This window comes from Electrophorus electricus, chromosome 5, assembly GCF_041902795.1.
Source record: "Electrophorus electricus isolate QZ-2024a chromosome 5, ASM4190279v1, whole genome shotgun sequence".
NCBI lineage: Eukaryota > Metazoa > Chordata > Actinopteri > Gymnotiformes > Gymnotidae > Electrophorus > Electrophorus electricus.
In genome coordinates, this window is record NC_137501.1 from 475001 (window position 1) to 495000 (window position 20000).

The 20000-nt window shown below is 44.4% G+C and overlaps 2 protein-coding genes across 5 annotated transcripts in view; both read left to right on the forward strand.

Moving 5' to 3' along the window:
- zdhhc8b (zDHHC palmitoyltransferase 8b) overlaps positions 1-13411 on the forward strand; it is a 41704-nt gene extending 28293 nt beyond the window's left edge. For 2 of the 3 annotated variants that reach the window (XM_027026615.3, XM_027026616.3), the window contains exons 2-11: positions 7281-7402; positions 7705-7862; positions 8043-8215; positions 8597-8699; positions 9033-9124; positions 10053-10185; positions 10370-10475; positions 10597-10706; positions 11140-12200; positions 13109-13411. In XM_027026615.3, the coding sequence (XP_026882416.2) occupies positions 7281-7402; positions 7705-7862; positions 8043-8215; positions 8597-8699; positions 9033-9124; positions 10053-10185; positions 10370-10475; positions 10597-10706; positions 11140-12200; positions 13109-13268 (2218 nt within the window). In that variant the 3' untranslated portion in view covers positions 13269-13411. Of the gene's footprint in view, positions 1-7280; positions 7403-7704; positions 7863-8042; positions 8247-8596; positions 8700-9032; positions 9125-10052; positions 10186-10369; positions 10476-10596; positions 10707-11139; positions 12201-13108 lie in introns of all 3 variants that reach the window. The other variant, XM_081714878.1, reaches the window with a different exon arrangement.
- Positions 13412-15708: 2297 nt separating this feature from the next.
- The window catches only part of si:dkey-112e17.1 (uncharacterized), a 24470-nt gene continuing 20178 nt past the window's right edge, over positions 15709-20000 (forward strand). Inside the window, exon 1 of one of the 2 annotated variants that reach the window (XM_027026626.3) lies at positions 15709-16098. In XM_027026626.3, coding sequence (XP_026882427.3) covers positions 16018-16098 — 81 coding nt within the window. In that variant the 5' untranslated portion in view covers positions 15709-16017. Of the gene's footprint in view, positions 16099-19091; positions 19731-20000 lie in introns of those variants that run through there. The other variant, XM_081714880.1, reaches the window with a different exon arrangement.

Genomic DNA, 20000 nt, shown 5'->3' on the forward strand with positions numbered 1-20000 from the left:
CTGACGTTGACTGCTCCTCTCTTGACTGATTCTAGTACTTGATTATTACACTGACGTTGACTGCTCCTCTCTTGACTAATTCTAGTACTTATTGTAGGGTTTTGTTTATTGATTATTACACTGACGTTGACTGCTCCTCTCTTGACTGATTCTAGTACTTGATTATTACACTGACGTTGACTGCTCCTCTCTTGACTAATTCTAGTACTTATTGTAGGGTTTTGTTTATTGATTATTACACTGACGTTGACTGCTCCTCTCTTGACTGATTCTAGTACTTGATTATTACACTGACGTTGACTGCTCCTCTCTTGACTAATTCTAGTACTTATTGTAGGGTTTTGTTTATTGATTATTACACTGACGTTGACTGCTCCTCTCTTGACTAATTCTAGTACTTATTGTAGGGTTTTGTTTATTGATTATTACACTGACGTTGACTGCTCCTCTCTTGACTGATTCTAGTACTTGATTATTACACTGACGTTGACTGCTCCTCTCTTGACTAATTCTAGTACTTATTGTAGGGTTTTGTTTATTGATTATTACACTGACGTTGACTGCTCCTCTCTTGACTGATTCTAGTACTTGATTATTACACTGACGTTGACTGCTCCTCTCTTGACTAATTCTAGTACTTATTGTAGGGTTTTGTTTATTGATTATTACACTGACGTTGACTGCTCCTCTCTTGACTAATTCTAGTACTTATTGTAGGGTTTTGTTTATTGATTATTACACTGACGTTGACTGCTCCTCTCTTGACTAATTCTAGTACTTGATTATTACACTGACGTTGACTGCTCCTCTCTTGACTAATTCTAGTACTTATTGTAGGGTTTTGTTTATTGATTATTACACTGACGTTGACTGCTCCTCTCTTGACTAATTCTAGTACTTGATTATTACACTGACGTTGACTGCTCCTCTCTTGACTAATTCTAGTACTTATTGTAGGGTTTTGTTTATTGATTATTACACTGATGTTGACTGCTCCTCTCTTGACTAATTCTAGTACTTATTGTAGGGTTTTGTTTATTGATTATTACACTGACGTTGACTGCTCCTCTCTTGACTAATTCTAGTACTTATTGTAGGGTTTTGTTTATTGATTATTACACTGACGTTGACTGCTCCTGTCTTGACTAATTCTAGTACTTATTGTAGGGTTTTGTTTATTGATTATTACACTGACGTTGACTGCTCCTCTCTTGACTAATTCTAGTACTTATTGTAGGGTTTTGTTTATTGATTATTACACTGACGTTGACTGCTCCTCTCTTGACTAATTCTAGTACTTATTGTAGGGTTTTGTTTATTGATTATTACACTGACGTTGACTGCTCCTCTCTTGACTAATTCTAGTACTTATTGTAGGGTTTTGTTTATTGATTATTACACTGACGTTGACTGCTCCTCTCTTGACTAATTCTAGTACTTATTGTAGGGTTTTGTTTATTGATTATTACACTGACGTTGACTGCTCCTCTCTTGACTAATTCTAGTACTTATTGTAGGGTTTTGTTTATTGATTATTACACTGACGTTGACTGCTCCTCTCTTGACTAATTCTAGTACTTATTGTAGGGTTTTGTTTATTGATTATTACACTGACGTTGACTGCTCCTCTCTTGACTAATTCTAGTACTTATTGTAGGGTTTTGTTTATTGATTATTACACTGACGTTGACTGCTCCTCTCTTGACTAATTCTAGTACTTATTGTAGGGTTTTGTTTATTGATTATTACACTGACGTTGACTGCTCCTCTCTTGACTAATTCTAGTACTTATTGTAGGGTTTTGTTTATTGATTATTACACTGACGTTGACTGCTCCTCTCTTGACTAATTCTAGTACTTATTGTAGGGTTTTGTTTATTGATTATTACACTGACGTTGACTGCTCCTCTCTTGACTGATTCTAGTACTTATTGTAGGGTTTTGTTTATTGATTATTACACTGACGTTGACTGCTCCTCTCTTGACTGATTCTAGTACTTATTGTAGGGTTTTGTTTATTGATTATTACACTGACGTTGACTGCTCCTCTCTTGACTGATTCTAGTACTTATTGTAGGGTTTTGTTTATTGATTATTACACTGACGTTGACTGCTCCTCTCTTGACTGATTCTAGTACTTATTGTAGGGTTTTGTTTATTGATTATTACACTGACGTTGACTGCTCCTCTCTTGACTGATTCTAGTACTTATTGTAGGGTTTTGTTTATTGATTATTACACTGACGTTGACTGCTCCTCTCTTGACTGATTCTAGTACTTATTGTAGGGTTTTGTTTATTGATTATTACACTGACGTTGACTGCTCCTCTCTTGACTGATTCTAGTACTTATTGTAGGGTTTTGTTTATTGATTATTACACTGACGTTGACTGCTCCTCTCTTGACTGATTCTAGTACTTATTGTAGGGTTTTGTTTATTGATTATTACACTGACGTTGACTGCTCCTCTCTTGACTAATTCTAGTACTTATTGTAGGGTTTTGTTTATTGATTATTACACTGACGTTGACTGCTCCTCTCTTGACTGATTCTAGTACTTATTGTAGGGTTTTGTTTATTGATTATTACACTGACGTTGACTGCTCCTCTCTTGACTAATTCTAGTACTTATTGTAGGGTTTTGTTTATTGATTATTACACTGACGTTGACTGCTCCTCTCTTGACTAATTCTAGTACTTATTGTAGGGTTTTGTTTATTGATTATTACACTGATGTTGACTGCTCCTCTCTTGACTGATTCTAGTACTTATTGTAGGGTTTTGTTTATTGATTATTACACTGACGTTGACTGCTCCTCTCTTGACTAATTCTAGTACTTATTGTAGGGTTTTGTTTATTGATTATTACACTGACGTTGACTGCTCCTCTCTTGACTAATTCTAGTACTTATTGTTATAGAGCTTATGTGTTACACTTCTAGGCATCAGCACTGATCCTTGTATTCTACAGTGTTCTAGTTCATTGGTATCTTGGACTCTGACCTACTGTACTGTACTAGGATGTATCTATGAGGAAATGACAAAGCACTTGTGTGTGTCGCTCTGGATAAGAGAGCCTGATAAATGCAGTATTTGTAAATGTTAGTGTAGATGTTTAAATCAGGCAAGAAGTGGTATCAGCTCTAAAATAATTAAATGGAGTAAGATTGTACACTCTCATTAGAGGGATGGAGAGGGAGAGAGAGACTAAATAACAGTATTACAGTTTAAGACATTATAGACATGGATTTGTTGAATATATTATCCACTCTCTAATCTACAGCTTCAGCATCGTCTGATGGTGGAGAATCCAGAAGTCTAAAAACCCATCCTGAGCCTCAGAACACTGGAAAATGCTAGCGTTAGCGTTGCTGCTAATCAGGTTTGGGAACAGGCTGCTCAGAGCGAGTAATCTGAACCTAATCTGTCATACACACAGCAAACTGCACCCGGATTAGGTGGGATTAGGGTTGCACACATAGCTAAGGGTTATCATTAGTGCTGGACCCCTAGATTAAGCATTAGATTCTTGTGACTATTTTGATCAAAAAGTGCTGCCAGTTTCCGTGTCAACATGAAGGGAACCTAATTAAGAACCTAATTAAGAACCTGATTTGAGGTGTTTCCATGAGGGCTTTCATAAACAGGTTTTACAGGACAGCATGAGGCTAAGGATTTGGTACACACACGCAAACGCGCGCGCACACACTGTGCTGAGTGCTCACTTGGCGTGTTAAAATGCTGATGTAAGAACCCATGGCGTGTGCAGGAGGTAGATACCCCACTGATGAAGATGGGATCTGTTTCCCTGGAGTCTGAGCGTCTGGTCTGACTGCGTTGGAGCGGCTGCCTGAAGATTAATGACTCTCCCTACATACATCTGTCTTCATATAATGCTTATTCCAGCAGTCTGTACAGAACGCTCCTCTCTCTGGTTACAGAACGCTCCTCTCTCCAGTTATAGAACGCTTCCCTGTCAGGATACACAACATTCCTCTCTCTGGTTATAGAACGCTTCCCTCTCCGGATTCTGCAGGTGGGCTCTGGTGGGCTCAGTTAGGTCATACGGGGATGTAGGGGTGTTATGTTGAATAATTAATATGTAGCTTCATACACATGAATTTATCACATCCTGCTCTCTGGAAACAAGACTGCAGCTGCTAGCTTCTGTTATGATGTATATACATGCATGTACACAGCATTTATGCTTTCTTGGGTTTTTGGGGGTGGGGGGGACATGACCTTCAACATGTCTAATTCTCCTTGAGTTAATTGGCTGTGAGGGGTGTGGTCTCTGCTCTCTTAGCGCAGTGGTAGCTCAGTGGTGAAGGTACTTGACTAGTAATCAGAAGGTAGCCAGTTCAAGGCCCACCACTACCACGTTTCTATTGTTGGGCCCCTGAGCTCAAGTTGTACTCAGTCATAATTGCAAGTTGCTTTGGAAAAAAGCATCAGCTAAATGCCATAAATGTAAATGTTAGGGGTGTGATCTCTTAGGGGAGTGGTCTCTTAAAAATCTAGTCACACCCTTCAACTTCAATCGGCACTGATTTTTGCCGAATACTCACTTTGTAAATCACAAAGACAATGCACGCGCGCACACACACAAAACACAAGCACACACATACATACACACACACACACACAGGTAAAGAAATCACAAGACAGACATGTTACATGTCAAGCCCCAAAATGAACTCCCACCCTCTTCACCCTCCATATCCCCTCTGGCAAAACGTCAGCACACTGGATCTTCACTTGAGGATGTTTGCCAGAGTCTGTAGGAACAGAGACTGACATCTTGACCTTGCACTGAATTCCTGAGCAATACAACTCACCCGGACCCAAGTTCAGGGCATTGGGCATCTCGGCTCTGCCCTGCATGTAGACCCAGAGTCCACGTTACTCTCATCTTCACACTGGGCTTTAGTCGAGGTGCTGAGTGGGTTTTGGCTGGCAGTGGGGAGGTGTAGAGTGGTAGAAGCTAAAGGAGTGTTTTCACGGTTTGTAGGCAGCTGGATTTTCTCTCTGGTCCGGTGTGGCTGTGTTTACCTTGGCCATGTGTGTCTGACGGACAAAGCAACGGTCTGCTGTCTACACCAGTTCAAGTTCAAAAGGTTTTTATTGTCATTTCAGCTATATACAAGTACACAGCAAAACGAAACAACGTTCCTCCCGGACCATGGTCATGGAGCAACGTAAAACAAAACAAGTGCAACAGACAACACTCTACACAAGTGCAGGCAGTGCAGTACAATACCATCCAATAAATACAGGACAGGACCAATACACAATGAACAGGCAGTGCATTCTTTTGATCACTACAGTAATGGGGAATTTTTATGTTGTGACATCCTTCATGTGCTGTCTCGTCCAGTACGCGTTGGTTCCAGTATATGCTGGTGCTTTTTTCCTTAACATTCCCTAAGGTTTCAGTGTGTTATGACAGTGTGTTATTGTTGGGAAGTCGTTAGAGCGTTCTAGAACGTGCTCCCATATTCCTGCCGCTGCATTTGGCTTGACAAATCTTCTTCTTCTAGAACTTTTTTTGTTGGTGTTTGTCATTTGTTAAGTGTTTTTCTCTGGATTTAGATGGGTTTTTGAAGACAGTGGTCCCCTCCATAGGCTCTGAATGGTCCTGTAATACTCAAAATGTCCTCGCGATGCCACACACACACACACACACACACACACACATATATATATATACACACACACAAACAAACACACACAGCAGACGAGTCCCACTTCCTGGTGTTGTAACATTTTAAGTCAAAGCTATAAAACCTGGAACCAGGAAGTGAGTGGTGCAGTAGAGAGTCCGGGGGCATGACTGAGGATGCCAGGAGTTCCTGAACTGGACTGTGTGTTACCGTGACTACGGGACATGTCGCTCTGACCTACTGCCTGCACACTCAGGGATTTAATAACACATGGACACACTCTCTGTCTTACTCTTTCAGATTCAGAAGGAAAATACAAAATAAGTGAGAGACAGTCGAGTGAGAAATAAGTGAGACTCTGGGACGGTATGCTCTCCGGGTTTGTGTCTTATCTGCTAATGTGTCTGTGTCTCTGCAGTATTTATTAACAGTTTATACATCAGTCTCCTGTGTCTTCATAACTGCCAATAGCCATGGCAACATTTAGTTGCTAGTTGTAACGTGTGTGTGTGTGTGTGTGTTTTATAAAGCACTTTTCCTTCAAATCTCACGCTGGTTTGCTCTCAGGATCTCAGTTTTGTCACTCACACTCTCTTTCTTACACGCACACAGACTAGACACCCTGCGTGTCAGCTGTGTTCTGCTGGAGTAAATAGAAGGGAATGTAGTACAGTGTAACTGGGCACTGCTGCAGGGTTAACTATAGCCTCTGCCTCCTCTCAACCCCTTTTAGGAGCCTAGCTGAAACTCTCTAAAAACCCCTTAGAAACCCATATGAAATACCCTATGACCTCTCTGACCAGGGGGGTGGTTTTATTGTTCACATGAAGCTACACGTGCTCACCAAGTCTTGCATCACTACTGTCTACCAGGTGGGCTGAGCACCACTTCCACAGTGGAGGGGAGCGGTCAGTGGAGGGAAGGAGTCAGTTGTTTGTCAGAGACTTTAAGAAGAGTAGTGAAGAAAGCTCGGCCACAGGTGTGTTTGTAGGTGAAGATGGGCCCATGTCTGCACAGGTTGTTCATCTGAACATTTCTTGTGGTAACTGCTCCGCTCAGGTCCTGAGAACACACACAGATACTAACTGTGTTTCACTGTGAACTTATCTTCACTGCGTTCAACTGGCAGTGCTGTGATTGAGGCGCACTGTTTGTTCCAAATGTTCAGACTATTGTCTCATCATACCTGGTATGAGGATGTCCTCACCTGTCTTTCTCGCAGGTGTGCTGGTATGAGGATGTCCTCACCTGTCTCTCTCGCAGGTGTGCTGGTATGAGGATGTCCTCACCTGTCTCTCTCGCAGGTGTGCTGGTATGAGGATGTCCTCACCTGTCTCTCTCGCAGGTGTGCTGGTATGAGGATGTCCTCACCTGTCTCTCTCGCAGGTGTGCTGGTATGAGAATGTCCTCACATGTCACTCTCGCAGGTGTGCTGGTATGAGGATGTCCTCACGTGTCTCTCTCTCAGGTGTGCTGGTATGAGAATGTCTTCACCTGTCTCTCTCGCAGGTGTGCTGGTATGAGGATGTCCTCACGTGTCTCTCTCTCAGGTGTGCTGGTATGAGAATGTCTTCACCTGTCTCTCTCTCTCTCTCTCTCTCTCTCTCTCTCTCTCAGGTGTCCTTGGCTGACTGACGCTGTCTCACCTGCTGTCCCCTTCTACAATGGTGTCGTCTTCCTCTTCGTCCTGGCCAACTTCAGCATGGCCACCTTCATGGACCCTGGCGTGTTCCCCAGGGGTGAGTGTCTGTCTCACTCTCATCTTCTGAACTACAGGCTGAACATCCTTCACAACTTTGTTTGGAATTTTGGCTGTTAACTGCTCCAGTGTCAATTTCAGATTATTGTAACATGATTGGGGGTTTTGGGGGGTGGGGTCGAGGTGACTGATCAGCTGGCCTGATTGGCTGTAGTCCGGCTTGTCCTGGGTGGTGGGATGCTGGGATGTGCCAGTGTGGCTGTTCAATAGACCCTCTGGTCTTCCCTCACGTGACTGAATACTGACTCGCCCCCCCCCCCCCCCCCCCCCCCCCCCCCTCAGCAAACGAGGATGAGGATAAAGATGATGACTTCAGGGCGCCCCTCTATAAGAACGTGGAGGTGAAGGGAATCCAGGTGCGCATGAAGTGGTGCTCCACCTGTCATTTCTACAGACCTCCACGCTGCTCCCACTGCAGCGTGTGTGACAACTGTGTGGAGGTGAGGTGCCCACACACACACACACACACACACACACACACACACACACACACACACGCACGTGCGCTCACACACACACACACACATGCGCGCTCACACATATACATATGCAATTTGAAAGTGTTTACTTGTTTGTGTTTACATGTTAAGATGTTTATGGGATGGTGTGTTTCCTTGCAGGATTTTGACCACCACTGTCCGTGGGTCAACAACTGCATCGGACGCAGGAACTACCGATATTTCTTCCTCTTCCTGCTGTCTCTTAGCGCCCACATGGTGGGCGTGTTCTCCTTCGGCCTGCTGTTTGTGTTACGCCACCTGGAAGGACTCGGCACGCTGCACACCACTGTCACGTATCCTTCCACATGTTTGCTCAGAGGAAAAGTAGGTCCTCAGGTTTAAAGCAAAAAGCTTCCCGCTTCCATCAGAAGCTCATCGCCACAGACAGGAAACAGGTTTTGGAAATGCCACCCTGTAATGTAATTATATTAATATATTAATGTAATTATATTCTGGGGAAAAAGAGGTATTTTCCTAGAAGTCTTTTCTGAAATGTGAGCGAGGGTTACTTTGAACACACTATCTCTTACAGACGACATACACACTATATGTTGGAACCAGGGTTCTGATGAAGACTGGTATAATTGAGGTGTGTGTGTATGGGTGGGTGTATGGATGTGTGTGTGTGTGTGTGTGTGTGTGTGTGGTGCGTGTTCCTTGACTACTCCCCTCAGCCTGGTTGTGATGTGTATTGCTGGGCTGTTCTTCATCCCTGTTATGGGCCTCACAGGGTTTCACATGGTGTTGGTGGCCAGGGGTCGCACCACTAACGAACAGGTCCACACACACACACGCGCGCACACACACAACCCCACACACACAAACACACAGAAACTTCTGTTCCAATATTCAATCATGACCTTCTAACAAACTGAGAAATTATTCAGACACTCAGTACTGTTTACACCGTTTACACTGTTTACACTGTAACAGCTCCACACACTTGAATATGGAGAATTTCGCAACACACTGCACTGGTTATTATTGTTATTATTATTGTTGTTATTATTTATTATCTGTATGGTGTGAAAGTGTCACGTCTGGAACACAAATTAATAAAGTATAACTAAACAAATAGTATCTCTCTCTCTCTCTCTCTCCCCTTTACAGGTAACAGGAAAGTTCCGTGGTGGAGTCAATCCTTTCACTCGAGGTTGCTGTGGCAACGTGAAACATGTTCTCTGCAGTCCCCAAGCACCCAGGTAGATGAAATGTTTTAATACACACACACACACACACACACACACACACACACGTAAAGGTCAGTTGCACTGGTTACCTCGTATCTGACAGTCACGCAGACAGTTTGATCTGTTTTTACTCAGTAATGTGTTCTGACTGCGCAGAGCCCTGAACAGTTGACATCTTGGGCCAACGCGCATTTAGAACCCAGAGGTCTGACTAATGTGGTAATATTTCCACTTCTAAGTTGTTATTTCAGTCACACTAGGTAGATACATGTCCTCACACTTTTCTGAGTTCATGGTAATGTATGTATTATGCGTTTGAAATGTTTGTAGATGTTTACAGCATCTTGTGTTTTCTTTTACCCAGAGAAACTTACACATGTTCTTTGTTGTCTGGTCGGAAATCATTTGACCTTAACATATAGGACGAAACAAAGGAATTCTGCAGGGAAACTGTGTGTGTGTGTGTGTGTGTGTGTGTGTGTGTGTGTGTGTGTGTGTGTGTGTGTGTGTGTGTGTGTGGGCGATGTGTGTCCTGTTTTGGTGTATAACTTCACACCCCCCCATTAGGCTGAGACGCAGATGAGTGACGTAGCTGTAGTCAGTGTGCAATCTCACGGTCACCCCACACACAGAGTAACAGATTAGCAGGAGTCTTGTCCATCCATGTCCAGTCCAGCCTCTAAATATCTAACATGACCACTGTGTGTTAATTACAGTGAATTGGATGTGGTGCCAGTGCTGTTTCTCTTCCGTCTCTTAGCTTGGCTAAAACAAAGCTTCATATGACTTACATAGGAACCCATGAAACCAAAGAAGCAAATTTAGATTTTTTTTCCCCATATTTATTTGTTTGTGTGTTTGTTTTAAATAGCTAGCTACCCATCGTGTGTGCTTGTTAATAAATGCTGTTTGTGGTTGTGACTGAACACTGTGTCTGCAGGTACACCATCAACCCCAGGAAGACGCCCACGGTACCCGTCAAACCTCCATTCCTGCAGCCCGTGCTCTCCGAACGCAACGTCACCGTTAAGATCAGCGACAATGGTATCCATGGCAACATCCTGAGGTCAAAGGTACATGAGCAGATTCCTGCTTACAGAATCAAGGTCACGAACTGAAACAAAGTCATCCCTGTTCTGGAAAACTTTGGAAGTCCAGATCCTGACTTTCCCCATCAGTGACTTCTGCTGCACATAGATACTGATTCTCCCAGAGTTCACTGGAAATAATGGAACTGGTGAACTGGATCTGTTTCAGTCTAAAATCAGTCTGGATGGGGAGAAGGGGATGGACGTTCAGCCTCCGCTTCCTCCAAAAGCTGAACGCCCTCACCACCTCCAGAGCCAGCTCACTTCCAGTGAAGGCAGGCCCCGCCCACACAGTCCAGTTTCACTACACTGAGCTTACAGCTCCCTCTGGTGGTTGCTATGTCACAACCCTCTTGGAGTGTTCCTAACTCTAATTTTCGGTTTCCACTTTTCCAGAGAGCTCTCTGTCCAGCAAGCCCACCAACCCCTCCACACCCGCCATGTTCAAATACAGGCCGGTATTTGGCACCATGCCAAAGGTGCACTACCATGCTACAGGAGAAAAGGTGAACATAACCCAGCTGCCTACTACTAAACACATTCACCACTTAAAAAACTACTTAACACCCGCTCAGCAGGACACACACACGCACACACACACGTGCGTTGCGCACACACACACACGCGCAGCGCGCACACAGACACACACACACACACACACACACACACACACACGGCGCACACACAGACACACACCACACGCGCGCAGCACAAACACACACACATACACACACACACACACATACATGCAAACACACACGTGTGCACACACTTATACATGCACACGCACACACTCTCTGTCTCTCTCCCATGTACTAATTTATTTTTTATATATATATATATATATATATATATATATATATATATATAAAATCTCACTTAAATACTCCGCGTCCGTGTGACGTGTTTGTGGTCTGTTTTATTTTCACTTCCCATCAGATCGTGATGTCAGACGACTGCAGCCCTGTTCTGGAGGAGCGTGCCCACGACTACCGTTCAGAACCCAACCTGGACCTGCCGGACTACGGCTCCGCCCCGCTCCGCCGGACCTTCCAGTCGTCTCCGTTTCAGCTGGACCTGATCAGCACCGCGCCCCGGTCCGTCAGACAAGGTCCGCACAGGGCCGACCGTGCGCCACTAGGGGGCAGCAAACCCAACACAGTCACCTCCACGCCACAACGTGTACTCTTCTCTCCCAGCACGCTGTCCAACCGCAGCAGCAGCCTGTCCTACGACAGCTTGCTGGCCCCCAGCACAGCGCCCTCTGGGGGCGAGTGCACAGCACATCCCGGCTTACCATCCATGGGCTTGCACTCGCCCTACCTGCCCACAAAAACGTGTCACGTGCGAGGACCCGAGCCACAGTGCCACCCCGCCCCACACCCCTACAGTCCTGTCCGTGTGGGTGTGGCTTATGGGCGTGAGTCGCCCCGTCCGAGAGAGAGAGAGCGGGACCCGTCACCCGTGCGTTACGACAACCTCTCCAGAACAATCATGGCCTCCATCCAGGAGAGGAAGGAGGTGGAGGAGCGTGAGAAGTTCACGCGCCGACGCATCCGCCCCCACGTGCAGCCCACTTACGCCAACGACTCGGGCGTGTTTGACGGGTGTAGCGGAACGGCATACGGACTTCCCCCCGGGTCCTGTTACCCTGATAACCAGAGAGGTCCCACATCCAGGGGCCCCACTCCGCCGGTATGTGGCTCCCGTGACAACCTGATGGGCGTTGGAGTGGGCGTGGGCATGGCCGGGTATGCCCAGCGCAGCCCTGGGTTTCACTCGTCTGCGTCGTCGTTGGTCAGAGCGCCCAGGACTTCCTCCAGCTCTCTGCACACGGAAGGAGGAGGCGCAGGGAGCCAGGGAGGAGATCCAGTGTATCGCTCCCCTCCTCACCTGCCCCACGCCTCTCCCTCAACATCACCTCGCTCCCCCTCCTACTCACACCACAAGATGTCCTTCAGCACACGGGACAGGGCGGAGTCCCCACACCTGGGCATGAGGTGAGACACGTGACACGCACTCAGCCACAGACGCACGTCACATGCACTCAACCACAGACGCACGTCACACGCACTCGGCCACAGACGCACGTCACACGCGCACTCGGCCACAGACACACGTCACACGCGCACTCGGCCACAGACGCACGTCACACGCGCACTCGGCCACAGACGCACGTCACACGCGCACTCGGCCAAACACCAGCACGCAGACAAATACACTTGCCTTGCAAAGTTCTCTCTGTTGTGCATCTAACATGGCTAAAGGACATAAATCTGAGGAGATTACATATAATCCACTTGTGCAAGGAAACTCAGGGGAAAAACAGGAGCTGTTGATTGTGGAAGTGGCAGCTGTGTGGTGAAGGTACTGGACTAGTAATCAAAAAGTTACCCAAGTTGTGTTCAGTCACAATTGTAAGATACTTTGGATAAAAGCGTCAGATAAATGTTTGAGTAAAAACTCCATTTTCAGTTTATTTTTTCATCTAAGTGCTTATCCTGAATACATTATTGTGTTTATAGTAAACATTTTTATATTTGTACTGTATATTTAGCCAAATGAGTTTTGTCAGCATCTTTTTATGTAGTTGCCAGATCCTGAGAAAATGACAACATACAATCATCACATCAACACTGATTTTAGTGTTGTAATCAGGTTATCAATAACAATAACAGGTTATCAATACTAACAGCATAAGGGAACACTTATGGAAGGGAAATCTATATAAAACTGATAAGACGGGCAGTCTGATGGAGATGTAAAAAGATTGAATTGCCTCCAAATGTTTCGCTGTGTCTCTTGGTCACATTGAACAGTTTAACCAAATTATCTCATGTACAATGTACTTTGTGAAAGACAATAAATAATAGTATTATTTATTCTTTGTTTTTCCTTTCATTTGTAGAGATGACCTGGGTCAAAGTAAAGTCAACGGGCAACCAAAGGGCCGAGCACGAGACTGCCACCTAGGGGCATCCACTGGACACGCCCTCAGTCCCGGCCCACACACCAACGTCAAAAAAGTGACTGGAGTGGGCGGGACCACGTATGAGATTTCAGTTTAATGGATGGGTGAAGTAACCAATCCCTGTGTGACGAAGCACTGCCATGGCGACTGACACCGCTGCCTCCTTTTGTGCTAATGTGGAAGAGGGCTTCTCTTTCTTTTTACTTTAACATTAAAGAACACTGTAAATGACCAGTCACAGCCTTGCTCACAGGGGACTGTTGGTCCAATCAGAGGGGTTTTTCACTGTTCAAGGTGCTTACCGCTGCCCTCTGGTGATGAAACAGAGGAGTTACAACATGATTTGATGTCAACCAACACCAAGGCAAAAACATCATTTGTGTGTGTGTGTGTGTGTGTGTGTGTGTGTGTGTGTGTGTGTGTGTGTGTGTGTGTGTGTGTTTGTTCATGTATGTGTGTGTGTGTGTTTAAGATCAGGAGTGTGTAAGTGAGAATCGGACGTGTATCGGCTCTATTGTCCCCATTTATTCAGCCGATAACACAGAAGAGTGACGATTTAAAAACACAAGAGCAGTATCAAATTTAAAGTTTTTCTCCAAAAAGGGCTGAATACTCAAATGTCCATTTAGCTGTAATCAGTCGGTTGTTTCTTATGGAATGAAAAGGTGCTCACTTATACCGTGGATCGGAACTGATCCGGTCGCTCTGTCTGCCGTTGTGTGAGAAGTGGGAATATTACTTTCCAGTATATGTAACACTACCACAGTCTCTGACACTTCACTTAATCTGGATTTCTCCTTTCTGGATTTCTTTTATAAACTCGTCCAATCAGTTCTTCTTATCCCATAAAAAGTCCTCAGACAGTGGTGAGAAAGTTTGTTGCATTTAGTGAAGTTACCATGGAAACATCAGTGTGCTGTTGCTAGGAGACATGAACGCGAGTAATGCCATTCTGCTTTTTCATCAACCCAGAGCAAAGTGCAGTGAACACCTGTGCCCTAGACACATCACGGCCAATCATGTTACAGCAGGAAGGAATCGGACATGTCGCGGTTGTGTTACAGTGTAAATGCACTGGAAACCTCATGTCCAATCACATTATAGCAGGAATGCATCAGACACATTGTGGCCAATCGTGTTACAGCATAAATGCAATGGAAACATCACAGCCAATCACATTACAGCAGGAATACATTGGACATGCCCCAGCCAATCATGTTACAGCGTAAAGGCACTGGACACATCACAGCCAATCGTGTTACAGCGTAAATGCACTGGACACATCAAGTTACAGGATTATGCCAGTATCGAGTCTTCAGTTGTTGTACAGACCAGACACACACGGGTCGGTCTGAGCATCTCCAAGTACCAGCTACGAGACCTTTAACCTTGCGGCAAGACAAGGGAAAACAAAACAAAAAAGAATATTTCTGTAATTTGGATTTTGATTTAATGCCACAAATATTGTAGAGGTTCACAAACATCCAGGTTTTTTGTATTTTTATGATATTTATAATTACTGATACAGCTACTGTATAATTTACGGCTTCACCTCACAAAATCATACAAATCATCTTTTTTTTATTGATTTTTAATACCCTACATTTCAGTTACATTTCACTTTTTATACAGATATCCAAATTTGGAGTTTGTTTCTATTGTGAGTGAATTTTTTCTGCATTGTTTATAATTTATGTGTAAGTGAATAGTATTCATTGCCATTTATTATTGATGTTGGGAACCGTTTGCATCCAGGAATTTGGACAGGCGGATATGACATGCAAAAGTTTTCCTAGGACTGTCTTCTCCCATCCTACCGAGTCAGACTGTGTGGAGTGTAGAGTTGGATCTGTTCATAAAGGTTATATCTGTTCACCATTGGATCAACCTTACACTGGGCGCATCTCCAAATTTTTGAGATTTGAATTTAGTGTTAAAAGTTGCGAAAAACATTGGAACTTACTGTTGTTATTGACGTACTATATAATTGGAAACGACGGGGCTATGATGATCTGGTAACGGTTATGTAATTATATACTTTAAGTGGTGAGTGAGTCGGTGAGTGAGTCAGTGAGTTATCCACAACTCTGAAAATGGCTGTTTTGTGTCATCGTATCATCAAAAGTTCCCTCTTGCCCGATGAAATGTGTCCCTTGGCTTCACCCTCGCTGTCTGGAACAGCGTACCATCCTGAAAGGGGAGGGTGTTCAGTGTGTACTCTTATAGATAACAAAAAAAGAAGAAATATGGGACTTGTTTCCTGTTTAAATGAAGAATTGTGTTCTAAAGAAATGAAAATATAGTTTGATATCAAGGTACAGCTGTTATTTTTTTGTTCATCCAAGAAAGAAAGAAATAACCAAATAAATATAGCCTGAAAGTTCAAACGTCTTTCCTAGACTCACTTTCCCTGGAAAATGGTGACCTGGTGTCGCTTGTTGATGAGCGATTTGAAAATGCAATTAAACTTCCATGTAATCGTCAGTAAACATGACCTCGCAGCCTGCAACTGCCAACAAACGTCAGTTCAGATCTTAAAGTTGGTGTTGAGGATGAATACGACATTCGAGATTTCATTTCGAAGGACGCCCACCGCTTCAGCCTTAGCAAACGGCATGGTGAGGCAGCCGCCCGGGCAGCGCGTCCCTACATACGAGAAGCCAACATCCTGTACTGCTGCTAAATAAATAACAACAACAATAATAATAATAACAATAATAAACTGGTGGCTGTCGTGACCGCGCAGGACCTCCTCTGTTGTTTACGTGCGCGCCCCCGCGCTCTCCCAGGTGAATGGGAGCACTGCGCTGAGTCCCGCGAGCGTCGCCACTCGTGCTGTTGAGAAAATGAGGCTTTGCAGACTTGACAACGCAAACCTTTACGTGACAGTCTGCCTGCTGTGGGCGGCTGGATGTGCTTCCAAACATGTGAGTAGAGCTTCGGCGGCGGGTTTTCCACTTTGCTGTTTCTAAACTGTTTCGTTTTAAAATGTTGTCAAGGCAGATTAATGGTGACATGTGTGTTTGAAAACCGCGCGAGGAAAAACTCTTGTCTAGGTCGCATAGCTCAGCGTACGCGCCAGAAACAGATAATGGACTTTCTTTTCTAGTTCTGATGTCCGTGCGAACCTCTTGCTGACCTGCTGAGCGTGCACCGTCGCAACTCGTGCGGTCCGCTCCGGTGGAGGGTCGCGCGGCGTCAGCCCGTGCTCGAGCGTGACAGGCGACTCGCGCTGTGTTCGCCATTCTGTGCTAAACAGTCTATAATACACAGTCTGCGATACACCTGACAAGCGTTCCTTTATTTAAGGTGTGTTTCCAACCCCCATTAAAGGGTTAATATACTTTGCTGGCCTTTTAAAAGTTTTAAAACACTCCACGTGGATTTCACAAGAGAAGTGACGGAAGGCGTTTGTCCTGAACGCTGCAGTGTGCGTCGCTCTGCGCGTGTACACCTTTAGCGCAGACCCACGCGGAGCACAGCTCCCACGGTGGCGTTCTTCATGATCTGGACATGAAACGTGATTATTTAAAAGTGAGACAAACTGGGTCATTAAAGTCCTGAAATGATGTTTGATCCGCGCGCAGTAAACGTACTGCGCACGCTGTCCGTGATACTTCTGGTCGCGTGTGTTCACGCACCGCTATCTTGTGCTTCAGCTCGGTTGTAAACAACCTTGACAATAATAAAAAATGATAATAATTCAATCCCGCTTGGAATTATACCGATATTCCCGGATCTCCTTCACAAGGTCGAGTTCGTGTTCAGTGTTATTGGTAGAGGCTGGTGCGGATGGATAAAGATGAAGTGTGTCGTTGTTATTATTATTATTGTTATTATTATTATTGTTATTATTATGGTCCTCAGCGCAGAGCGGTAGCTCGGACGGGTTCCGACCGGGACGGTACACTTTTAATGACAATGAACAAAATGAACAAAACACTTCAGTTTGTCAGTCAGAGCAGAAGTCTCGGTTTCATCAGTTACAACAGAGTCAGTTACAGTGTGGCTCTTGGAGGGGAGGGGCCTGACCGAGTGGCTCTTTGAGGGGGAGGGGCCTGACCGAGTGGCTCTTTGAGGGGGAGGGGCCTGACCGAGTGGCTCTTTGAGGGGGAGGGGCCTGACCGAGTGGCTCTTTGAGGGGGAGCGGACTGACCGACTGGATCTTGGAGGGGGAGCGGACTGACCGACTGGATCTTGGAGGGGGAGGGGCCTGACCGAGTGGCTCTTGGAGGGGGAGGGGCCTGACCAAGTTTGACTGCTGCCAGGTTGTTTATAAATTCACATATTACCATTTTGCCACTATACCTGTGCACTGTGGTGCTGTAGATCTTGATCGATGTGTTAAGGTTTTAATATTGGTCTATTTCAGGTATTATTACAGGTCTAATAAAGGTTTAATTTAGGTGTTATTATAGGTGTAATAAAGGTTTATTTCAGGTGTTATTACAGGTTTAATAAAGGTCTCTGTTATTACAGGTTTAATAAAAGTTTAATTCAGTTGTTATTACAGGTGTAATAAAGGTCTCCTTGTTATTGCAAGTCTAATAAAGGTTTGATTCAGGTGTTACAGGTGTAATAAAGGTTACATTCAGGTCTTATTACAGGTGTAATAAAGGTTTACTTCAGGTGTTATTACAGGTGTAATAAAGTCTATTATTACAAGTTTAATAAAGGTATAATTCAGGTGTTGTTACAGGTGTAATAAAGGTTTAATTCAGGTGCTAGTACAGGTGTAATAAAGGTTTGATTCCAGTGTTATTACAGGTATAATAAAGGATTAATTCAGGTGTTATTACAGGTTTAATAACATCTCAGTGTGACTGAGGTTTGCAGCATATGAGTCTTCCCTCCTTTAATGTCCTGCCCACTACCTGTGGGGTATTAGAGCAGAGATATCTAAGGGCTGGTCAGGTAGACAGGTGGGTGGAGAGGTGGACAGGTGGGTGGAGAGATGGACAGGTGGGTGGTCAGGTAGACAGGTGGGTGGAGAGGTGGACAAGTAGGTGGAGAGCTGGACAGGCGGGTGGAGAGGTGGACAGGCGAGTGGAGAGGTGGATAGGTGGGTGGAGAGATGGACAGGTGGGTGGTCAGGTAGACAGGTGGGTGGAGAGGTGGACAAGTAGGTGGAGAGCTGGACAGGTGGGTGGAGAGGTGGACAGGCGGGTGGAGAGGTGGACAGGTGGGTGGTCAGGTAGACAGGTGGGTGGAGAGGTGGACAGGCGGGTGGAGAGGTGGACAGGCGGGTGGAGAGGTGGACAGTGTGTTACAGCATGCCTTGTGACTTGTGGCTTCTCCGATGGCACGGGATTCCACCTCATAGGTCCGTCTCCATGAACTGGGTGGATCAAGGAGAATTGACAAACAAAGGGTGCTCTTTGTGTGTGTGTGTGTGTGTGCGCTTGTGTGTGTGTGTGTCTATATATATAATGTGCGTGTGTGTGTATATATATAATGTGTGTGTGTGTGTGTGTATATAAAATGTGTGTGTGTATATATATATATATATTGTGTGTGTGTGTGTGTATATATATATAATGTGTGTGATTGTGTATATATAATGTGAGTGTGTGTGTATATAGTGTGTGTGTGTATATATAATGTGTGTGTGAGTGTATATAGATATATAATGTGAGTGTGAGTATATATATATATATATATATAATGTGAGTGTATATATAAAATGTGTGTGTATATATATAATGTGTGTGTATATATACATTCACACACATTATATATATATATACACTCACACACACACACTATATATATATATATATATATATATATATATATATATATATATATATATATATATATGTGTGTGTGTGTGTGTGTATATATATAATGTGTGTATATATATAATGTGTGAGTGTGTGTGTGTGTATATATATATAATGTGAGTGTATATATAATGTGTGTGAGTGTACCCAGTGTCTCCGTTGGTACATGCCTGAGGAGTTGTGCTAAATTCTGCCTTTGTTACCCTTTGTGTTTAAGTTGTGTTTTTCAAACAGTGGAAAAACAGGCTTTGGAAATTTATTCCACCATCCGTCTCCTGGGGGAGAAAAAATACTCCGTCATTGAGCTGATGTTTGGAGATGTGGGATTACTGTAATTTTGTTTATCCTGCCAATGCTGAGGTGTTTGTTTCAGTATTTTCACTGTGTGTGCATTGTGTGTATGTGTGGGTGTATGGTGGGGTGGTGTGTATGTGAGTAGACGGTACACAATGATCTACTGAATATCGAATAACACTCGGACTTGACTTTGTGAGGAGAGATCGGCGTGGGTTTGAAATTCCTAAATGTTGGATTTGTCCGTGTGTGTGTGTGTGGGAGAGAGAGAGAGAAAGAAAGAAAGAGAAAGAAAGAGAGAGAGAGATAGAGAGAGAGAGAATTTCCATTGGTTTCTTCTGTGGATGAATTGCACTGGTTGATTTGTGAATACTCTAAATAAAGCAAGCTTGTCTTCCCACAGACCTTCACTGGTGCAGCCCACCGTGGGGACCTCAGGCTGTGCTGCAATACTCGGTGATACTCATTTCTGAGCACATTTGGTGAATATATCTCACCTAACATTTCCACCATCATGTGTCTTGGAACAATAGTATAAATGCAAAACAAAGCTGTCCTAGATAGCACCTGTTTCTGGAAACAGGGGGATGGGACGGACTCGGACTTATTCTGTTTGGTTTGTTGTTTGTTTACTCCGGTACAGAGTGAGACTCATCCTGTCTGTTGTGCACGTTGGTGAGCGGTCCCAGCCTCTCGGTGCAGTAGATCGGGTTATTCTGCAGAGACTGTGCCCTGTGCATGGCACGGTCCTA